The sequence below is a fragment of the Stegostoma tigrinum genome, chromosome 16 (genome assembly GCF_030684315.1).
Source record: "Stegostoma tigrinum isolate sSteTig4 chromosome 16, sSteTig4.hap1, whole genome shotgun sequence".
NCBI lineage: Eukaryota > Metazoa > Chordata > Chondrichthyes > Orectolobiformes > Stegostomatidae > Stegostoma > Stegostoma tigrinum.
Window position 1 is genome coordinate 3,733,030 of NC_081369.1, and position 18,943 is coordinate 3,751,972.

At 40.8% G+C, this 18,943-nt stretch overlaps 1 protein-coding gene across 1 annotated transcript in view; it reads right to left on the reverse strand.

The window, feature by feature from the left end:
• The window catches only part of hydin (HYDIN axonemal central pair apparatus protein), a 654,146-nt gene that overhangs the window by 321,136 nt on the left and 314,067 nt on the right, over window positions 1-18,943 (reverse strand). Inside the window, exons 19-21 of the mRNA XM_059651568.1 lie at window positions 11,584-11,822; window positions 6,808-7,066; window positions 1,588-1,731 (exon numbers count right to left, since the gene is read on the reverse strand). Coding sequence (XP_059507551.1) covers window positions 1,588-1,731; window positions 6,808-7,066; window positions 11,584-11,822 — 642 coding nt within the window. The remainder of the gene's footprint in view (window positions 1-1,587; window positions 1,732-6,807; window positions 7,067-11,583; window positions 11,823-18,943) is intronic.

An 18,943-nucleotide genomic window follows, 5' to 3' on the forward strand; every position in this document is an offset into this window, starting at 1 on the left:
CGAGGGCCGAAGGGTCTGTTCTGCGCTGTATTGTTCTATGTTCTATGTTCCATGTTCCAAGAGATGACGAGGTATGTAGAGGACAGTAGTGCAGTTGATTAATTTGCATGGACTTCAGTGAGGCTTTTGACAAGGTCCTGCATGGCAGACTGGTGAAGCAGCTAACAGCCCATGGGATCCAGGGCAATGTGGCAAACTGGATCCAAAATTAGCACAGAGGCAAGAAGCAGAGGATGAAGGATGAAGAGCATTTTTGTGATTGGCGGCTTCTGACTAGTGGCATACCACAGGATTCAGTGCTGCGTCCACTATTGCTTGCACTGTACATTAACGATCTAGCCAAGAATATATGGGGTATGATCAGTAAATTCACTGATGACACAAAAATTACTGGTGTGGTATAGTGAGGTGGAAAGTCTTAGGATGATGTGATGGGCTGAGCAGTAGCAAATGGAATTTAATCCTGAAAAGTATGAGATGATGCATTTCAGAAGGACTAAAAGACAAGGTGGTACTTATTGAATTGTAGGACACAAGGAAGTACAAAGGATCAGAGGTTCTTTGGCATGCATGTCCATAGATTCTTGAAGACAGCATATGGAAAATCATTCAGTGATAGGTAGATAAGGTGATTAAGGAGGCATATGGGGCTTACTTTTGTCCGTCAAGGCATTGAATACAAGAGAAAGGAGGATTTGATGGAGCTGTTTATTGCTAGTTAGGCCAAAGATGGAGTACTGTCTGTCATTCTCGTTGCCACATTGTAGGAAGGATGGTGTTGCACTATAGAAGGTGCAGAAGAGGTTCACCAGAATGTTGACTGGGTTGGAGTGATGCAGCTATGAAGAGAGGCAAGATAGGCTGCGGTTGAAGAATGAGAAGAGAATGACATTTTGGCTCTGCACCCTTCTTCAAAAATGGGGGAGGGGAAAGGGATTCTGAAATAAAGAGGGAGAGAGGGGGAGGCGGATGGAAGATGGATAAAGGAGCAGGTAGATGGAGAGGAGACGGACAGGTCAAGGTTGGCAGGGATGGAGCCAGTAAAGGTGAGAGTAGGTGGGGAGTCAGGAAGAATGAAATCTGATTTCAATAGAATAAAGAACAATACAGCACAGGAACAGCTCCCTGTGCTCAGCAAGCCTGTGCCAACACTCGACAATTGTTGCCTGGTTTCAATACTTTAACAACATATGCAAAAATATTTGAATTTAGTGGCGATGATAGAAATTTCCACAGTAACTCAATTTCACTGGAACTGTGCAGAAATAACAGAGGTATGAAAGCTCCCTGTTCTAAATAGCAAATGTGTTTTTCTCCCTGACAGGAAATGAACTCAGGAAACCATTCCTGATACACATGAGGAACCAAGTCATTAGCTTATTGCTTTCACGCCATCTTGGAACAACTGAATGGATCCTAAACAGCAGGCTATACCTGGCAATAGATGTTTAATGCAAAACCATAACTTTATGAATGATTCTCACAACAATACTGCATTGTTACAGATACACTCAAATTATTTCTTACATATCCCACAGTAGGTGGTAAGTAAAGCACAAAACAATACGAACATTTGATATCAATTACCTTCTCAACTCTGAAGTTCAACTGTTTTGGTGAAAGCTCTAGGACAGGGGCAATGAACTCACAGTGTACATTCACTTTCATTATTCTCTGCTTGCCAGACTGTTGACCGATAATAGCTTCACATATTAGCTGTCCATGGACAACCTGCAGAGTAACAAATGGTGACAATGGGAAATGATAAGATTCTGGCAGAAACAACTTGGAGTTGATCACTTGCGAATCATTCAGTTTTGGATTCAAAGGCTGGAGGTTTTCAAACTCCAAAGGAAAGAAACACAGACCTATTCCATTACGCCTGAGTTGTCAGGAATTAAACATATTAGCCTCGAACTTTCAGTCAGTGTTGAAACTGAGCATATTAACACTGTCCACCAAAAATTCTACAACCTAATGCTCTGTGACCTGAACCTTCCGCGAATTTCAGCCAGGTTGCAGGAGATAAACTGGTCAGGTAGTGATTGAGTTTAGCAATTGTGGTGTTCAGTCCACCTATGCTGGTCAATCTCTGAGACCAGGTATAAACCAGCATCAAAAACAGAAGTTGCTGGATAAGCTCAGCAGGTCTGGCAGCATCTGTGAAGAAAAAAATCAGAGTTAATGTTTTGGGTCCAGTGACCCTTCCTCAGAACTGCAAATAACCAGCAATTCATTTCTGGGGTAAACATCCTAGTAAACCCTAGAAGCTCTCACTCAATGTTCTGTGTGGATTAACATGTTTACAGTGTGTGATCAGCTGACATTTCTCAGCAACCATACCCCAACAAGCTTGATAATAACCCACAACTGAGAGAACAGTCTACAGACACCATAACAAGCACCCAATAACTCAACATTTCACTCGAGATAACAAGGTGTAGAGCTGGATGAACACAGCAGGCCAAGCAGTATCAGTGGAGCAGGAAATCTGACCTTTTGGCTCTGTACCCTACTTCAAAAATGGGGGAGGGGAAAGGGATTCTGAAATAAAGAGGGAGAGAGGGGGAGGCGGATGGAAGGTGGATAAAGGAGCGGATAGATGGAGAGGAGACGCACAGGTCAAGGAGGCAGGGATGGAGCCAGTAAAGGTGAGAGTAGGTGGGGAGTTAGGATGGGGGTTTGTCAGTCAAAGAAAGACGGATAGGTCAAGGAGGCGGGGATGAGGTTGGTAGGTAGGAGGTGGGGTGGGGGGTGGAGGTGAGAGGAGTGGATAGGTGGGAGAAATGTCAGTGAACATTTCACTGACTGTCCCTCTGTCTCACAAGATAGGAGCATTAAGTGTAGGAGGCAATATATTAACAATTTTCAGCAACAGTGAAGGAACAGCAACACAGTTCCAAATCAGGATGGTGAGTGGCTTGGAGGAGAACTGGAAAGTGGTGGTGTTCCCATGTATCTACTACCCTTGACCTTCTAGATGGAAGTGCTTGTGGGTTTGGAAATTACTGTCATATGGGGAAATTCTGTAATGCATCTTCTGAAGATAGTACACACTGCTGATACTGAGTGTTGGTGGTAAAGGAAGTGGATGCTTGTGGATTTGTGGACAATCAAGTGGGCCATTTTGTCCTGGATGTGTCAAGCTTCAAGCGTTGTTGGAGTTGCACCTATCTAGACATGTGGAGAGTATTCCATCATACTCCTGACTTGTGCCTTGGAGATAGTGGAGAGGCATTGGGGAGTCAGGAGGTGAGTTATTCGCCACAGTATTTCAAGTCTCTGACATGTTATTTTACCCATTCGATTTATGTGTTGAGTCCAGTGGAGTTCACGGTCAATGGTAACCCCAAGGACGTTGAGAGTGAACAGTTCAGTGGGAGTAATGCCATTAAATGTCATGGGACAATGGTTAGATTGTTTCTTATTGTAGATAGTCATTGTCTGGCACTTATTTGTCCCCTGACTCCAATTTTACTAGAATTCCTTGATGCCACACTTGTTTGAAAGTGTTAAGGGATGTCACTCTCACCTCACCTCTGGAATTTAGCTTTTTTGTCCATGTTTGAACCAAAGCTGTAATGAGGTCAGGAGCTGACTGGAACTTGTGGAATCCAAACAGAGCATCACCAAGCAGGTTATTGTTCAGTAGGTGGTACTTGATAGCGCTATTGATAACACCTTCCATCACTTTACTGATGATTGAAACTAGACTGAATGGGGAAATAATTGGCCAGATTGGATTAATCCTGATTTTTGTGTACTGGACATACCAGGGCAATTTTCCACATTGATGGGTAGATGCCAGTGTTGTAACCATGCTGAAGAGTTAGGCCAGGGGAGCAGCAAGTTCTGAAGCACATGTTTTCGGTATTATTGCCAGAATGTTGTCATGGCTCAAATCCTTTGCCGTATCCAGTACCTTGATAGCACAGGGAGTGAATCAAATTGGCTGAAGACCAGTAGGTGAGATGCTGAGGACAACTGCATCATCCACTTGGCACTAGTGACTGAAGATTGCTTTGAATGCTTCAGCCTTATCTTTTGCACTTATGTGCTAGGCTCTTCCATCACTGAGGATGAGGATACTTGTGGAGCCTCCTCCTCCAGTGAGCTGTTTAATTGTCCACCACCATTCATGGCTGGATGTGGCAGGACTGCAGAGCTTAGAACTGAGTCGTTGATAGTGAGATAATTTAGCTGTCCATTACTTACGCTTATCCTGTTTGGCATACAAGAAGTCCTGTTCAGTAGCTTCACTAGGATGACTTCTCATTTTCAGATACGCCTGGTGCGGCTCCTGGCATGCACTCCTGCACTCGCCATTGAACCAGGGTTGAGCCCCTGGGTTGTTGTAATGGTAGAGTGGGGAAAATGCTGAGCCATGAAGTTACAGATTGTACTGTAGTACAATTCTGCTGCTGTTAATGATCACAGAGCCTTATGGATGCATGGTGTTGAGCTGCTAGATCTGTGAAGTCTGTCCCATTTAGCCTGGTGAGAGTGCCACACAACATGAAACAGAGTATTCTCCAAATAAAGGTGGGACTTTGTCTCCACAAGAACTGTGCAGTGATCATTTTTACCACCTTCCATGGTGGAACATTAGCAGAGTGTTTAAATTAACGGTCTAGCAATAATACAACTAGGCCATTGCCTAGCTCCATGCAATCTGCAAAGATAGTGGGAGGTTGCAGTACAGCACATCAATGCTGACAAGGCATTGATCAAGGTCATTGACTGGTATTAGAGGAGGAAAACTAGATTCACAAATTCAATGAGTCACAGTATCATCAAGATCTACAGCACAGAGAAAGGCCCTTCAGCCTATTACATCCACACTGTTCAAAAACAACCCAACTAATTAGCTGAGATAACAAGGTGTAGAGCTAGATGAACACAGCAGGACAAGCAGCATCAGAGGATCAGGAAAGCTGACATTTCGGGTCGAGACCCTTCTTCTGTAAATCTTTATGATTTTGACCCAAAACGTCAGCTTTCTGCTCCTCTGATGCTGCTTGGCCTGTTGTGTTCATCCACCTCTCCACCTTGTTATCTCAGATTCTCCAGAATCGGCAGTTCATACTATCTCTGTAACAACCAATTAACTAACTAATTAAGTATCAGAACTCAGTAATGGTCATTGCTGGGACACCAGAAATCTCAAGGAGAAGGTTCATAAAAAACAGACTTGGAGATAAGTCTCAAACCCCAGGGCCATTCTCACAGTCCCAAAATTCCAGCCATGCATTCTTCTGTCTCTTCCTCCTATTTTTCTGTACACACTTTCACCTGGCACTGGGAGTAATCCACAGACTTCTACATTTGAGGGCTTGCTCACTAATTTTCTACCTACCTTACTAAACTCTGGTTGCAAGACCATAGTCCCCCTCCCTACCTAATCTTCTGCTATCAACATGGACAATGACCTCCAGTTGTTCAGCCTTCCCCAGAAGAATGTCCTGCAGCTACTCTGGGATATTCTTGATTCTGAAACCAAGGAGACAACACACTATGAGGAGTCACATCCACAGCCACAGAAACACCTCTGAATCTCTCTAAATAATGAATACCCTGTCATTATTATTCCTTTCTTCTTCCTCCCTCCTGTTCAGCTGAGCTAACCTCAGTGTCACAAATATGGCTCTGACTGTACCCTCCAGAGGAACGAATGTCTTCATCAGCTTCCAAAATGGAAAGCCGATTTTGTCATTGGGGCCCCAAGAGATTCCTGCATTACATGTCTGTTTCTCTTAAGACTGCCTGGCAGTTACCCACACTCTTCCTTCCTCATCTCCAAACATGCTATCCACCTCAGCCTTCAGATGTGTTACAGTGGCTCCAGTCACTGTTTGAGTTTTGCATTCCTGTTCCTATGTTCGTCTGCTTCTGGCATTGCATCCATATCCAACATGCTTGCTTGTTGACATTGATATGCTGTACTATGTCCTTCCACTGTTTTTGCAGATTACATGGAGCTTGAGCTGCCCTTATGTGTATTTATGAACTGCCTCATCCTCTGCGCTTCCTCAATGAACAGATCCAGTTCAGTATCAGAGAAATTTGAAACACACACTTACCACCCCACTCCCATTGCAAAAGAGTGTACTCTTCATCCTGATCAGCCCCTCTTCCATAAAGTTTTAACATCAACTCCAGACAGACTGAGTCTCCCTTCTAAGAGATGTAGACTGGCTTGAAATAGCACAGGTTAAGTTGTATAAGCATTGCACAAACATGGAGCCCTGCTGAGGGCCGCAGCTACTAAACAGCATGGATAGTGCTGACTACAGGAGATAATTACAAAAATGCTGCCTGTACCACAAGTAACAAGCAGAGGTTAATGCCTTATTATGATTCCTGTGGCCATTTCCAGGGGCAAATTTAGGGCCTTGGAGTAAATAACCATAAAAAGTAATGAAAGAGGACAACGGCACAGATGTGTGGAACATCATCACCTGCAATCCCCTTTCCAAGTCACACCTATTCTGACTTGGAACCATATCACTATTACAATGAAAATCTTGGAATTCCCACTCTAACAGCACTGTTCATACATCCACAGCCCGTGGGCTACACCTTCAAGAGTGTGGCTCACGATCGCTTTCCCGAGACAATTAAGATTTGCCCAGATTCCTTGTACAAATACATTTTTTTAAAAATTCCAGACTTGTTTCTGACAAGAAATAGTTTGAGAGGTATATTGAGAGATCTTGGAAGCCAAAGAGCCTTTCCCAATGCCAAAAAACATTCATGCAGACAATAATTTCACACAAAATTCTACATTTAAAGGAGAACATTTCTTACCATAGGACCATCTGATTCACCCTCTAGCATCAGTACATCACTCCTGCCTGGTTTGAGGTCCATTCGCAGAGGTCTAACTTTGAAGGTGGGAACATAATGACCCAGTACAGGAGAATTTCTATATTTCATATCACGAAGTGCATGTTGTTTCTGTGGGCTAGGCTTAAAGATCCGGGGAAAGTCTACTGCCTTCCAGTATATCTGATGGCGTCGTCGTCCACAATTTGTCAGCTTAACTGAATAGCGGCAAACCTCGGAACTGTAACAAAATAGGATACAACAAAAACAGCTATCAACACTTCAGGTTTATCACAGTTTTCAGTCATGTATTACATGATAATAGTGGGCTACACAACGTTTCATTCTATCAAGGTTTATTTGTCTTGCGAGTGCTACTACCCTATAAAAATAGATACATACATTTAATAGACATGTTAGTAATCACTCAAAGTTTCTATATCATGTCAACACTGCCTCCAACTGACAAAAGACAAGTAGGAGGGAACACAGGGACAAATGTTGATCATTCAGTTCTTTCAGCCTGCTCCACGGCTCAATTAAATCGTGGCTGCTCTATATTCCGTTTACTCAATTTGCTTCCTTAGACGTTATTAACAAAATCTATCATTCTCAAATAATGACAAGTTTGCACTTAATTGCATTATTTCATGCCACTGCATATAAATTGAACAATTTAAGAAATTTCCATACAATTACACGTAGGTGTAATTATGGCAATAGGTGACATCCAGTCAAAGAGGAAGCTAACTCCAGTGAATTACTGTTTATTCAGATTAGTTCCAAAAGTGCAGAGTTTCAGACTACAATTTCAAGCAACATTTAAATCTAAAAATATTGCATGGTGCTGGCCTCACCTAAACCTTCAGTTTGACATCTTCTGTGCCTACAAAAGTGATTTCTCAATTACTCAAATATTTAAGAGATGATGTACTTTTGATAGAGAATCCCAGTTGGAAGGTTTCAGGATGACAGTTGGCCCCTGATGGTTTGGCAAATACGAAGATGAGGTGGGAGGTATCTCAATACGTACAGCTTTTTGTGTGTAGAAATGCTTCCTGACATCTCTCCTGAATGGTCTGGCCCTAATTCTCAATCTATGCCCTCTAGTTCTAGAATCCCCAGCCAGTGGAAATAGTTTATCTTTATCTACCCTGTCTTTTCATGTTAATATCCTGAAGACCTCGATTACTTGACCCCTCAACCTTCTAAATTCTAGAGAAAATAGCCTACTCTTTCCTCATAACTGAACCCCACAAGTCCAGGTATCATTCCTGTAAACCTACACTGTACTCCCTCCATGGCCGATATATCCTTCCTAAGTTGTGGTGCTCAGATATGCTGACAGTACTTCAATTGAGGTCTAACCAGAGTTTTGTGCAACTGAAGTATCCTCATACTCCTGTCTTCCAGGAATAGAGTGCAACATTCCATTGGCTTTCTTGATTATTTCCTGCATCTGTTTCTGATGTTTTAAAGATCTTTGCACCTGAACTCCCAAATCTCTTTGGACATCCATTACATTTAACTTCATACCTGCTATCCTTTTTCACTCCAACATGGATAGCCTCACATTGGTTACATTGGATTCCATCTGCAACAGTTTTGCTCATTCACTTAGCATAAAATTACAAAGGGATATTGATAAACCATAGGATGCTGCTTTTGTGTCATCAGCAAATTTGTGGATATGACTTTCTATGTCATTATCCAAGTCAGTAATAAACAGTTGAGATCCTAAGCCAGATCCTTGTGCGGCACCACTGGTAATATCCTGACAATTTGAGTATGAATCCATTACTATCCCCTACTATCTGTCACTTGCCATTCAATTAATTTCTCAGCCATGTCAGTAATTTGCCTTCAATTCCATGTGTTTCTGCCTTCGTTACATAGTAACAATTTAAGGATGCACTGCATGCCATTTAGGACTTATAAGAGGAAAAATGTCTTCATCCAGAATGCGGTTAGTCTGTGAAATTCTCTGCCACAGAAAGTAGTTGAGGCCAAAAGTTGAATGCTTTCAAGAAGGAGATAGATACTGTTCTTAAGGCTAAAGGGGTCAAATGATATGAGGAGAAAACAGGAACAGAGCTCTGTGTCCTGAGTAGAATGATCAGCCACAATCATATTGAGTGGTGGAGCAGACTTGAAGAGCTGATTGGCCTATTCCTAGTTTCTATGTTTCCATAAGTGAGTACATTTAGTTCAGTTAGCGATGCTGACTGTTCAGGTCAATATATGGAAATAACTGAAAATCACAAGGTCTGGATTAGCAACTACATCTATATCCTTCTTAAACCTCATCAAATCCTGGAATTCAGCAGTCTATATCCACTTCCATATCAACATGAACCTTTGTTCCTTCTCTATCCCAACTAATGCATCATCCCACGATGATGGCCCAACAAATTTCACATTTTACCTGAATGAGTGGAAGCAAAAATTCCACAACCATTCCAGCAGTTTCCCGTATAAAGTCAACTGGAGAATACAGGAATAGCTGAAACTTTGTTGACTAAGGTGTAACTCAGGAATAAAGTGGGGACCATTCACAATTTTCAAGTAGCTGGCAACAAGTTATCTATCACTCCTTGATTTCAAGTGACATTATCATGATTAAATTACTCAACATCAACATCCTGGATATTGCAATGGATTAGAAATTCACCTGAACCTGCAAATAATACTGGCTAATTATTAGCTAAAAGTTAGTCGGAGTCATACAGCATAGCTTTAATCCCACCATGTCTATGCAGACCAGCAAACACCAAACTACATTCATCTCATTTATTTTCACTTGGTCCATAGCCTACTATGTCACTGCATTTTAAGAACTCATTCAGATGCTTCTTAAATGTTGCAAGAGAACCTGCCTCTGCCACCCTCTCAGGCAGCGCATTCCATACTGCTATCCACTCTGGGTGAAAAAAATTATTTCTCAGAACTCTTCTAAACCACTTGTTCCTCACCCTAAACTCTTAGACTTGAGTAATTCTTTCTCATATTCACTAACTTGATTGAGTTTTTTAAAGAAGTGACACAGAAGATTGATGAAGGCAGAATGGTGGACATTGTCTCTATGGATTTTAACAAGGCATTTGACAAGGTTCTGCATGGTAGACTGGTTAGCAATGTTAGATCACATGGAATTCAGGGAGAACTACCCACTTGGATACAAAATTGGCATGAAGGCAAGAGACACAGGGTTGTGGTGGAGGGTTGTTTTTCAAACTGGAGGCCTGTGACCAGCGGTCCACTGTTTTTTACGATCTGAACAAATGAGTTGAATGTAAATATAGGAGCAATGGTGAGTTAGTTTGCAGATGACAACAAAATTGGTTGTGAAATGGACAGTGAAGAAGAGTACAATAGGACCTTGATCAAATGGGCTGATGGGCTGAGGAGCGGCAGATAGAGCTTAATTTAGATAAATGTGAGATGCTGCATTTTGGTAAGGCATATCTGGGGAGGATTTACACACTTAATGGTACGGTCCTGCGGAGTGTTGACGAACAAAGAGACCTTGGGGTGCGGGGTCATAGCTCCTTTAAGGTGGAGTCGCAGGTATATAGGGTAGTGCAAGAAGGTGTTTGGTATACCTGTCTTTATTGTTCATTGCATAGAATATAGGAGTTGGCATGTCATGTTGCAACTGTACAGGACATTTGTGAAGCCACTTTTGGATTACTACATTCAATTCTGATCTCCATGCTATAAGAATGATGTTGTTAAACTTGAAAGAGTGTAGTAAAGATTTGCAATGGTGTTGCCAGTTTGGAGGGTTTGAGCTATAGGGGCAGGCTGAATAGGCTGGAGCTATATTTCCTCGAACATCAGAGGCTGAGGGGTGACCTTTTAGAAGTTTATAAAATCATGAGGGGCATGGTTAGGGTATATAGCCAAGGTCTTTTTCCCAGGGCATGGGAGTTCAAAACTAGAGGGCATAGGTTTAAGCTGAGAGGGGAAAGCTTTAAAAGGGGCCTAAGAAATGAACTGCCAGATGAAGTGGTGGAATCTGGTACGATTACAACATTTAAAAAGTATCTAGATGGGGACATGAATAGAAAGGGTTTAGAGAGATCTGGACCAAATGCTGGCAAATGGGACCAGATTAATTTACGAAATTTGGTCAGTACAGGCAAGTTGGGCAAAGGGTGCATCTCCATGCTGCACAACTCTAAGACTCTATGACAAGTACAGACTTATCATTATATAAGGAATTGCAAATGATACTGAATGCACTGCAATCATCAATGTCACCCCTGCTTCTGATCTTATGATAGACGGAAGGTCATTAATGAAATAGTTGGAAGATGGTTGGGCCTAAACCACAAACATGAGTAATGCATTCAGTAATATCCTGGAACTAAAATGATTGGCCTCCAACAACCACAAACAGTCTTTGTGCTAAGTATGATTCCAACCAGTATTTCTCACTGCTAACCACTTCTTGGCAATTTTACATGGGCCCATTGATCCAGTTTTGATCAAATGCTGCCTTGATTCTTGACTTATCCCTGGAATTCAGCTGTTTTCTCCACGCATGAACCATGGGTGTCATATGGTGATATTTCTAATTACCAAAATTCTCATTAATTCAGTTTTGTATAAGGAAATATACAAAATCTTGCTCAAATAAGTAGGTTAGGAGAATTGTACCTAGTATCCCTATTCAATATCTTCATTTCCAATCAATATCCTACCCAGCTTTGCCAATAGAGAACACATCCTCTCAGTCTTTGATGTGACACTCACCTAAATATTGCTCCAAGGTTAAGAACTGGACCAAATGGTTTATTGGGGACAATGGTTGTCCCAATTCCAGTAGCTTGCACGTGAATACTCCTTGTATGGCTGTTCTCTACTTCCAAGTGTACCTTGTCTTCTGACCAGATTGTGTCATCAAGATGTGCCACAACATATAGATCTTTGTGTTGAAGAGGAGGAATCACCATTTCACTGGGTTCCAAACGCCATTTTGGGTTTTCTAAAGTCTGAGATCAGTCAGATTAGGGACAATTTATTGATACTAATAAAATTTAAACATATCAAATCTGCAAAGAAACATTACAACTGGGTCCAGAGCACTGAAATTAAAATGACTGAAAGTGCATGAACACCAAATTTATTAACATTTCCATTAAAATAGCGGTTAGTGAAGTTTATAAAATAATATTGTGTTCCTAGACTAACATTGCACAGTTTAACTTCTAGACTCTAACGTCTTTAGTAGTGCTATGTATAAAAGGGTCAAGGAATAGTCAATTAGTAAACTAAATTGTTAATGTAAAGCACAAGATGTGTCCAAGTTGATCAGAAACTTCTAACACCACATTGGAATTTTCTAAAGCTAAACCATGTAGGGCAGCTCCAAAAATCAGGAGGGAATAAAAAAAAACAGGCCAGAATGTGAATCCTAAAGTCCTCCCACATTTCCAAACCTGCAGTTTTCAGTGATGTAGGAATAGGAGTGGGGTGGGAGCCTTGCACACTGTGGGTTAAGAAGTTGTTAGTATTGGGCATTTTAGAACTTCTGCAATTTTCAACAACGTGGCTACATTTTGGAAGTCTTTCTAAGTTACATTTGATAAGTGGAGATGCATCCAGCCGTGATCCATGGATTACAAATGAAGAGCTTACAAAATGTGACAGAAAGGCGTTGCCCTTCCCTCCCTCCCTTTACCGTTCATCATGAAATGCTATAGCTGTGATATATCTATATTTACTCAATTAACTAATGGTTGTTGACCATTGTTGTCACATAGCTTTTTCTGACAAGTGGCAAGTTATCAAGAGAAGGGCAGTATATGAAAAGAAAAGAAGTCTTCAAGTGCAAGAGAAAAGGGTTTCCATTGGGTAAAACTCAGTTTTGCAAAGCATAGTCCAATGTCAGAGTGATAGCTAATTGTTTAATTTTCCCCATGGCTTTTATAAGTCTTTATAGTTCAACCATCTGTTGTGTTTCAAAGCTTTGACAGATATTTGAGCTTTTAGCTCTCTTTAAAGGGTCAGAGAGATGCTGCTCAGCAGGATGTTTTAAACACAAATGTTCAGCGAAATGTTAATTTGCTGGATGTTTTTTAGCCTCGCAAACCACTGGTGGATTTTACTCAGTAGGGGTTGCTTACATAGCTATGCAGGGGAAAATGTACATGCTTATTTTCACAGGTCTATGTTCTTTGGAAGAACATGATGGGTTTTAAAAGTGGCTATTAGGTGCTATTTGTTTAATTTGGCATTTTATGAGCTTATGAAGACTTCCAAATATTATTATATTGCTTGAACACTTTGGTTTATTGAGGATACCAGGTGAGTGGATGAGGATAAGTCGGGTGGTGAAAACAAGAGTTGAGGAAGGATGAGAGTAGTAGAAGGTAATGGCTAGCAGTGGGTTTTACACTAATTTGAGTAACTGGGTCGATCTCTCTGTAAACAGATGCAGGTCACTTAACCTGGCCACTTCAGCATTGCCCTCTCCTTTGTCACCATGTCATGTCCACCTCCAGCAGATGAAAATTCTGCCAGTAAGCACTGCCAGGACAAGGCCAGGATCATAACATTCGAAAAATTCCTGACTGTTAATTCCCACTCCCTAATGGAAATACAGCCCATTTACTTTGTATTACTGGAAAAGTCAAAGATTAGTCTATCCTCAATTCAATCAACATGTGGGATGTTGGGCTAGGTAAATAAAGGTAGAGGTAAGGTTACCATAATCCCAACAAACGACATGCTGCTTTCTCATTAGAGGGAGTCAGACAGACAGACAGACAGTGCTGAGGGTCACCTTGCTCAGACAAAGGGTAAAGTTGAGATACTGAGTATGAAGCCCTGTAACAAGAGTGTTACTTTCAGGTCTAAGATAATAAAATGTGAGGCTGGATGAACACAGCAGGCCGAGCAGCATCTCAGGAGCACAAAAGCTGACGTTTCGGGCCTAGACCCTTCATCAGAGTGTTACTTTCAGGTCTAGTCTCTTTTGGGAAGGATGTGAGGATCCTCGAGAGGGTATATTAAAGATTTGCCAGTATAATTCCAGGATGATAACCTCCAGACCTAGCTACCACCTGCTGGCTCTCCTTCATCGAGACTGGATCCAGGTTGAGCAGTGTCTGATGCACAGAGCGTTATACAGCTGCAAAGATGCTGTATAGAATGGAGTGAATATTTCACCAATCTATTTGATCTCATAGAATCATAGAATCCCTATAATGTGGAAGCAGGCCATTTAGCCCATCAAGTCCATACCAAACTTCCAAAGAGCATCTCACCCAGACCAAACCCTCTTTCCCTAACCCTGTAATCCTGCTAATCCACCTAATTTACACATCCTGGACATTTTAGGCAATTTAGCATGGTCAATCCACCTAATCTGCACATCACAACTCCACACTTGAGGCTGGAATCGAACCTGGGTCCTTGGTGCTGTGAGACAACAGTGTTAACCAATGAGTGCCCATGCTGCCCCATTTGGTGGTGGCGAATGAAGTCTAACCATCACCCCCAGTAAATGTTGCCCTAGAATGTTATCCTGTGGACCATGTCTTAATTTGGATTCAGCAAACAAGGTAGGGAAATCAATACAAGCAAAGTACTACAGATGCTGGAGATCTGAAATAAAAAGAGAAAGTGCTGGAGAACCTCAGCATGTGTACAGCGACAGGAGCAAAGTTAGCAATTCTTCTATGAACGTTCTAAGGCTCTTCTATGGAACTGCAGGTGGCTGGAAATTGATGACTTTTATGCTGCTGAAAAGAGGGCAGGAAGAGCGAGTGAAGCAGTTGGGAAAGGTGCTCACAGCAAAAGGCAAAGGGATACTAATGGTCGGAGAGAAGGTATATAAATGAAGTATAGTGTTGAAGGCAAACATTAACAGCAAAAAAGTTCTAAATTTATTGAACTAATTTGCAGAGTTCTGAAGATTGTGAAGTGCCGAGATGAAAAATGAGGTGCAGTTCCTCCAGCCTGCATCAGGCTTCACTGAAACACTGCAGTGGGTCTAGAACAAAAATGATAGTATGAGAAGGGTGACATAATAAAATGACAAGCAATCAGAAGATCAGGGTAATTCTTGTGGACAGAACACTGATGTACCTTCATTTATATCCCTTCTCTCCTCCCATTAGTATCCCTTTGCCTTTTGTTCTGAGCACCTTTTCCAACTGTTTCACTTGCTCCTATTGCCCACTTTTCAGCCACATAAAGATCATCTGTAAAACGGTCTCCCAGTCTGCATTTGCTTTTGCCAATGTAGAGGAGAGTGCATTGTGAACTATGAATATGATGAACTATCTTGAAAGAACTACAAGCAAAATGTTGTAAGGTGAGAGGAGTTTGAGGCACAGGTTAAACCTTCTGTGATTACATTGGAATGTGCTGTGTGGGAGTGAAGAGGTATTGGGAGTTACCAAGAATTGGGCCAGGGTGTCACAGAGGGAACAGTCCCTGTAGAACGCTGACAGGATTAGAAAGACGTGTTTGGTAGTGGAATCCTGCTGGAGGTGGCAGAAATAGCAGATGATGATTCCTTAAGTACGGAGGTAATTGACCAGTCACAAAGTCTCAATGGAGAGTTCACTGAAAGGTAAGAGGTGGAAGGAAGGGGTCCAGTAGAGGGAGAGTATTGGAGATGGTTGAAAGGGTCCGTGGAGTAGGACAGTTTATCAATAGTAAGGTAATCAATTTCGTGTTTCAAATCAAATGAGTGGGTGTTAAATCTGTGCAAGTGAAAATAACAGATAGTCAGCCAGTTGTAAAAGACAGCTAAATTATAATAACAATGGCAAATTGAAGATAATAACATGCAATAGTTTTAAGAGATGTGGAATACCAAATCTAAACACACTGACATCAAAAAGGATTAGCTTACAGAAGTGAAGATATGCATGGATTACGAAAAGAATGACGAAAACTTCTAAAGTTGCAGTGTTGTTGCAGTCAGTTCCTGCAAAGACTGGGTTGCTAAAAGCAGTTTGTAGCTCAGCCATATGCACTAAATAGCCTCTGACTCAATTTCCACTTGATTTTCAGTGAAATAAACTTAGTATTTGAGGCCTAACAATTAGTCTCATTAAAAGCAGGAGGAAAGAAACATTTAGCAGTCAAACTCATTATCATTATCCAGTATCATTCTCCTCAACTGTTTGTGAATATTATCACAACCAGGCTGACTGTGATACTTTGCAGAAATGAATAGCTTGCTAAGATCTCAAACACAAGCCATCAATAAAAAAAAAACGCTCACTTGGTTGAATTATGGAGAGCATTTTGTATTGAAGGGACCCAGACAAAACTCACTGATTTCAGGAGACGAAGGGAAAATTCTGATGGGGAAAAAGAAAGAATTGCAGGAAACAAACAATGTTTCTGGATTAACAATGCCAAACAGCTTTAAAACAAAATTTATAAACATATGGCTTCTGAAAATATTGTCAAGGTGGGCATAAAAAGGCGCTGCTAAGCCTTTAATATTTTGGGACGAGGGGTCCCTGGAATTTCTGCGGCTCTAATCAAAGATGTACTGATTTTTTAAAAGTTACTCATCAATAGGAAATATCAAAGCAATGTTCATTTTTCCCTTATAAATATCATCAAATAATGCATGTCAATTGTATAATGCCCTGTGGCATTTTCTGTAATCAAAGAACCAATAATTAATGGACTGTTTTGTGGGACATGTTTCCACATTGATATGTAGACTTTAAACAGCCCAAACCCAATGAAAGAAAATACAAATAGAGAGTGACTGTAATGGTCAAATTCACAGGATGCACTATTGCAAATAGCTGAAGTCGTTTCAGCAGAAATTAGCAAAACCATGACTTCCACCTCATCTCTATATTTCCATCTAAGTCTTATAAAATTCTAACTTGGGGGATTTTCAATGTTCTTTCACCATTGCTAGAACTCTGAAACTTTCTACATAACCCTAAAACTCTATTGAACAATATTTCAGTAAAGATCACTTTGAGAGGAAGATTCATTAGAATATTCTCAACAGCAACAAAGATAAAATGCTTGTGAGCCTTGCCAGCAATACCAACAAGCCTAGAATTAATCTGTAAAAATGTCCTTAAGCCTTCAATAATAGTTCTTCCTCATCCAGTTTCAAACAACCGTCTTGTAGAATAACAATGAGATGTCTGGTGAGGGACTACATGCAAAATCCAGAATCCATACTTCACATGGCACTGCCAAGCCATAGATGAACTTTGCACTTACAGGCAGAGCCTTCTTTCCCAATATCATCATTTAAATAATACTTTGCAGTTCAATGACAGTAAGCTCCACTCTTCCAAGTTTGAAAATTTCCACTAGAATCACATCTACTGCTGCAGCTTTTCCATTCCTTATGTATCTAATGGAGGCCTCAACTTCTGCCACACTAGGTGGGAGTCCAAGATCATCTTTGGTTGGGAAGAGGGGAATTTCCTCAAACATGTCCTCGTTGACGATTGTATCAAACTTTGAAGTGTAGATTACTGGGACCTAGGGATTTATCAGCTTTAATTCTATTAATTTCCCTCGTACTTTTATGTTAGTGATATTAATTCCCTTAAAAGCCTCATTGTCACTAGACCCTTAGTTCCCCAGCACTTCTGAGAAGTTATTAATGTCTTCTTCCACGAAGACAACTGAAGAAGTTAAAAAAAATTCTCTAATAAACACAATGAATGTTGACAGTGTTGCTAGATCTAATTTCCTGTTAATTACATTCCCGACATAACCCTACCGCTTGGAGGCCTATAGACAATTCCCACTAATATTTTCCACCTTTGTTGCTTCTTAGCTCAACCTTAACTAACAACACCATTCTATCTCTTTTCCCCTTTTCCTTGAACTTTCAAAATGTTTACTTTGCTTATCTGCCTTATATAAGCATTTAGATCATACTTTGACAGATAAGGCCATCACTCAAGCTAAAGAGAGTCTATTTGAACTCAACAATGCGTACAAATGATTACTGTTTTCAGGTTTTCCCCATGTGTGAGCCTCCCATTTCCTTAACAGCAAAAGTGAAATCTCTTGGAAATAAAGGCATCAATTTCAGATCTTAGTTTCAGTGCCATTTTGAACAAGCAATAGAGTCTTCATTATTACATGAAAATCTAGCCTGTGAGGTGTTTGGACAATTGAATGGTACTTATGACTTCTTTAGATAAGGTAAGAGCATCAGAGGGCTTTGGAACAAAGTTCAAGAGCCTAAATGTCCCACTCCTGAGCTTGTACTGTACAGTACTACACTCTTAGCTAAGGGTATTATAACTCAACAATATTTTACAATCTTCGGAAAGTGCAGGGTCACCTTACTGATTTAATCAGTTATTTTAGCTAATCTATAGTGCCAAAATATTAATTACATTCCATGAAAGAACTGGTTGCATAATTCAATAACCGATTCTTTCAACAGGCCTATAAGCAAACTTGGACTATACAGCACAAAATAATCACATTAGAGAATCCTCTGACAAATGAACACAACAGGATATTAGACATACATCATTTTCAACTGTAAAACTGGCATAAAGCAGAAAACATTATCTGTTAGACTGCCTGTACTTCATCAGTGTCCCACTATTAAATTTATGGGACATAATTGTTTTTATAAGCATCACAAATAGAGATGGCAAATTTGTAACTTACCTTACTCACATACTCTCAGTCCTGACCCAAACAGCCTGTTTTCATTTTCCCCATATGTCCTGAAGCTAATAACTGAGGATACAGCTCCACAGACCCCACTCGTGCTTCTGCATCTTGCATAAAGTGAACATTTTTCTTGAGTATTTCTGATGGAAGACATAATCTTTGAAGCTTTCCTTCTTGCATTCATCAGGACAAAACCAACATTTATACTGCATGATTGGTTAGCAAGTGGACTTCCAGTGATTGTCATAGAGGACTAAGCACAGTGAAAAGTTCTTCGGCATATTAAAAATAATACCTACCTATTCTAATCAGATTTTCCAGCACTTGCCCCATAGGCTAGTATGCCTTGGCATATCTAAATATGTCTTAAATGTCATTTCTGGGTTTCTGTCTCTACCATGCTTACAGGCAGTGAGTTCCAGATTCCTACCACCCTTTGGGTGAAATCATCTCTCACATTTTGTTT